General features: G+C 39.1%; 1 protein-coding gene across 1 annotated transcript; it reads right to left on the reverse strand.

Moving 5' to 3' along the window:
- Nucleotides 1-200: 200 nt before the first annotated feature.
- Nucleotides 201-863, reverse strand: LOC139854109 (uncharacterized). The gene has a single exon (XM_071843433.1). The coding sequence runs from the start codon at nt 861-863 to the stop codon at nt 201-203; it is 663 nt and encodes a 220-aa protein (XP_071699534.1).
- Nucleotides 864-5,192: the final 4,329 nt, after the last annotated feature.

Below are 5,192 nucleotides of genomic sequence, written 5' to 3' on the forward strand. Positions count from 1 at the left end.
AAAATATTGGAAATGATTATTTATGTTAAACTAATGAACTCACCAACCTTTTGGTTGACACTTGAAAGCATGTTTATTCTCAGGTATGAAAGAAACATTCCGCTGTGCATTTGCTCATTTTAAAGACAGTATTTGGAGTCGATCATCGCAATGGAACCAGTTGTTGGTGACTTCGTCCAGATGGATTAGGACGGGTCCTTTCACTGTGGATCCTCTTGGCGCCCGAGTCCTTCACCCACGAAAAGAGATGAGAAATACCCTTCCCATCTTTTCCTAATTTCTTCTTCCTTCACTATGGTTTGACCGGCTTCATCCTTGATAAACTTGGTGATATCTATATCCCTCCTCCTATGCTCCCTCGCTTTTGCAATCCTGTAAATATCATTTGCTCCTTCTTTAGAGTCTAGTTTTCTATACAAATCTTCATACGCTTTATCGTTTGCACGGGCAACGGCCTTCTTAGCTTCTCTATTGGCTTCTTTATACCTCTCCTCTGCCCTAGTTCTATCATCACGTGTCCCGTCCCGGCATCTAATGAGCTCCCTAAACCTCAGTTGCTTAAGCGCAACTTTGGTTTGAACCTCATCACTAATCCACCATGATTCTCTACTAGACTTATGTCCTCTCGATATCCCTACTGCCACACCTAATGTTTCCTTGGCAACATCTCTAATAGTTGTTGCCAAACTATTCCACATCTGATCTGCGTTCACTTGAGTAACCGTATCCATTCCTGCCTCTACTCTTTCCAAAACTGACGCTTTAAAAGTTTCGACATTCACTTCATTCAGCTTCTTCCAAAGGATCCTAGGTTGGACGGGTCTCACTCTCCTAGTAACCCGCCTCTGCATAACCAAGTCCATGACCAATAATCGGTGTTGGGTGGAACAGGTCCAGGTAGTCAGGGCTCTACAGTCTCTGCAAGCCCTAAGGTCCCCTTTGCGAAGCAGCAAATAGTCAATCTGGGTACTATGTCCCCCACTATGGAAAGTTGCAAGTTATGCTTCCGTCTTCCTAAAGAAAGAGTTTGCAACAACCAAATCGTGGGCAACAGCGAATTCGAGAATAGAGCGTCCTTCTTCATTTCGAACTCCGTACCCAAAGCCCCCATGGACACCCGTATATCCGTCCGAAAACATTCCTATATGTCCATTAAGGTCTCCCCCAAAAAGCAAACGATGGTCAGCGGGGCAACTCCTCACAACTTCGTCTAACGATTCCCAAAAGCGGCTTTTTTCTTCATCTCCTAAACCAGCATGAGGTGCGTAAGCGCAAATGACCATTTAAGTCTCCTCCTGGATAACTAACCTAACCGCCATAATCCTATCGCTACACCTATCCACACCCACAATATTATCCTTATAAAGGGGTCCTATAAAGATCCCTACCCCGTTTCTAGCTACTCTAGAACCCGAAAACCACAACCTGTAGTCGTCAATGTCAACCGCCTCTTCACCTCTCCATCTGGTCTCTTGAACACACAATATGTCCACTCTACTCTTAAGTAACGTATCTACAAGTTCCCGGGATTTTCTAGTCAAAGTTCCTACATTCCAACTACCTACTCTAATCCTAACACGAGTATCTCTACTCCCTCTAGACCTACCCGCCCCTAAGCTAACAGGACATGACCTCAAGTAACCATGCGAAAGTGACGAGTGAATCTTACCCTATAAACAACACACTAATAGAAAGAAAAGAGTTACAAATACCGGAAGAAAAAAAAAAGCTAACAAAACAATTACAAGAGTAAGTGTGCAAAATAACAATTAATAGTTAATAATAGGAATAAAAATACTCATACAGGTTAAAAATCAAGGCTATATAACACTTACGAAAGAAAAAGTGTCTACCCAAAAGTAGCAGGTTAAAAATAAAAATAGCAAGTAGCACCTTAAAGCAGTTATAAACAAGTACAAAGCTAGTGGAGTCTCAAAATAATTAATCTATATAATAGATAATAAATAATGCTAGAAAAAACAGTAGGTATATAGATATGTTGTGACCGTAAAAAAATAATTTAGCTAATAAAGCACCAGGGGATTATAGATGCATAAACTAAAGAACCCGGTACCAAGAGCAGGTTAGAGCCGGAAAAACAAAAGACCCAGGTATAAAAGAATTAAGATATGTAAAATTCAATAGAAGTAGGACAGCACCGTATGTACAGCAAAGAAAGGTTATAGAAAAGAAAAATAAAAGGGTCAGAGAAAACAAACACAGCTTTGTGAGAACAAGGGAGTTCCGGCAACAGCAGCTACTTACTGCACAAGGTAGCAGCAGACAACGGATTAGCTAGGTTTCTGGTTCGCAAGTACTTTTGCTACAAGCTCCGTTATATTACCTGCGAAAAAAAAAAATGCCCTGAGAACTATTCCGGCAACCTGACAGGCGGCGCGTGGCGGCGCGTTTGGAGAGGATCTTCGGCGAAAGTTGTACTCTCAGGTTCGGAAAATTGCAGCGAGTGTAATGAAGACGGTGACGACTTCTAATTCTATCAAAGTTAAGAGCAAAATGCGTTCAAAATGAAGGGAGTGGTTGTTTGCTTTTTGGGGTGGAGCAAGTCAGAGAGAGAGAGAGAGAGAGAGAGAGAGAGAGAGAGAGAGAGAGAGAGAGAGAGAGAGAGAGAGAGAGAGAGAGAGAGAGAGAGAGAGAGAGAGAGAGAGAGAGAGAGAGAGAGAGAGAGCCGTTTTCTAAAGGTGATAAATGTCTTAGTATGACTTTCGACTGGGGTAGTTGGGACATCAAGCTGGTCACTATTCGAATTTGAATTTTCCCCCCCATCTAGCAACTCACCCTCTTCCAGCTGCTGTTCTGATGAGCGATCAGGTTGATCCATACTTTCTAAAGACTTAAAAACAGGACCTTTTGTAGTTGTTGTGATTGAATCATTGTGGGATTTTAAGAACTCTTCGTCAACAAGGTTATTATCGATAGTGGGAATCCCAATGTATTCTTCCACCCACACTTGACAAGAATTAGAATTTGACAATTTGGTATCGACATACCTGGCAATACGTTTAGGTTCTATGACCTCCACAAACACGAAGAGGGATTCGGTTTGATGAAACTCATGCTCTCTGGAAGCTATAAAGATAACGTCCCCGATGGTTTTAGCCACAATCATAATGTTATCCCTACATGCTCGAGATAAGATAATCAATGAACCATCAAGTAATTCAGTGTGTGGGGACAAGGATGTACTTAATTCTGAGTTATCCTATTCGGAAGTTTTAAAGTGTACTGGGAAGTTGAATATTTCAAATACAATACCTAAATCCCCATCACCTTTTAACCCTAACCCCATAGCATTGCATAAATGTACATCATCAACTTCCACCAATATTCCAGTCAACTCATTTAACACTAATGCCCATGATAACCCCCTACCCACTGATTCAACCTTAATTGAAACCAATTAACTAAACGATTTTGACGATTGTGGGGAAAGGGATTGTAGAGCGTCTTGCGCCCTCACTCGCAAAAATATCCAAAAAGATAAAGAGCAACATGTTAACGGTTCTTCTTCATCACCCCCGAAAAGTCCCGTTAAATTAAATAAAACTAAAGCAAAGAAGATGGCTTTGAACGAGGAAATCATTGATGCATCGGTGTTGTATGATATCGATGAAAATATTGATGGTGAAGAGGTAACAGTTGACCCAGATAATGCAAAATTTCTAAAAAACAATGCCAAGTTCAATGTTTCTAAAAATATTTCTAAAAAAGAGCAAAATGAAACTGATTTTCGAAAGTTTGGAGAGCTAATGAAAGGCATCGAAGGTGAGGGGCTAGAAGCATTCAAAAAGAAAGCATGAGGGTGGCCTCGTGGATTACACGGGGTCGTGGGTTTTAAGTCACGAGCCAATAAAGTTGGTGCAATGTCAAACTTTCATCATCTCCAATTTATAGCAATTCATGTGATACAGGTTAAGGAAGTGACTCAACCAATCATTGAATGAAACTTGAAAACACTCGATGTATGAACACGTGCTAGTGAGTGCAAACGGTAATAATTTTTTCAATGGCTAGCAATTCAAAGTTGCATTCCGGTTAGATAAGTTCTTCGGCATCGTCATATCAAGTCAAATGTATTCCTATAAGCTTCTACTTCCAAGTTAAGTTATGGTCATAAAGCTTATGTTGAGTCGTCAATTCGAAGATTTTGCTCAAGGTTGCTAAGACATCGATTAGGCAAGCAATGGGTTATCTTCAATCTTCACTGATGTGTTTTATCATTTATATGTTTTGTCAAGCTCATTCTTGTATTGTTCTTCGATCATCATTTTGTTGATCGCTTTATTAATATATTGTTCTTTTTTCGTAAAAAAAAAAAAAAAAAAAAAAGATATGACTTTGAATGTGTAATGCAATATAACTACTTATTTGGGCCACTGGACTAATTGACCCGTATATCCATTTCATTTTAAGCATCTTTTTCTTGTCAGTCTAATAGTTAAGATAGTTAAATGTTAAATTTTGTTAGTTGTCAAATTTTTGAATGAATGATTTGAAATTGCCAGTTTTTCACATATTACAACGTTTTTAGACCACAAATAACCCAAAATGTGATGTTGAGTCAAATGGTGTACTTTTTTGGGTGACATGCCAACGTCATTGAGTGAATATAAATAAAGTGTTTGTTGGAAAACGATAGATAATATTATTTGATGATCAAACACGTACAAGATACACAAACATATATAGAGCCTAACCCTAACAATGAGCATAGTGAGCGAGGCCCAACAATAAGCGTAATGGGCTAAATACTAGTCTAACACTCCCTCGCAGTCCAAACGGTTAAATCGCGAAAGTTCGGATTGGAAGAAAGAACTAAATATGAAATAAATAAATAAAAATGTAACATTTTTTTTTCTTATTTGTCGCATTAAATCAACTGATAATCGATTCTAGGGTTGCATATTTCTTGACGGCTTCTCCCTTTCCGTAGCGTTTTTTTACGCCGTGGCTTGCTTTGCCTAAAGATCAAGTACCACTTTGGTATGCAAATTCTGTCGACGATAACAATATTCTTCAACACTGCAAACAAGAATTTTACTATATTCTTTTTTTTTTCTTTTTTTGGGATTTGGAACCGGTTAAGTTAGACGGCTCATCCCGACGCCGATTATTCTATTAGAAATCGAGGATGGTAGAAAATAATAGGAAAGATACGAGATTTAAAAATAAAA

Source organism: Rutidosis leptorrhynchoides, chromosome 6, assembly GCF_046630445.1.
Source record: "Rutidosis leptorrhynchoides isolate AG116_Rl617_1_P2 chromosome 6, CSIRO_AGI_Rlap_v1, whole genome shotgun sequence".
NCBI lineage: Eukaryota > Viridiplantae > Streptophyta > Magnoliopsida > Asterales > Asteraceae > Rutidosis > Rutidosis leptorrhynchoides.

Bases quoted from the DNA above. Each gene is read 5' to 3' on its own strand.
- LOC139854109 (XM_071843433.1), bottom strand. From the start codon at position 863: ATGGACTTGGTTATGCAGAGGCGGGTTACTAGGAGAGTGAGACCCGTC.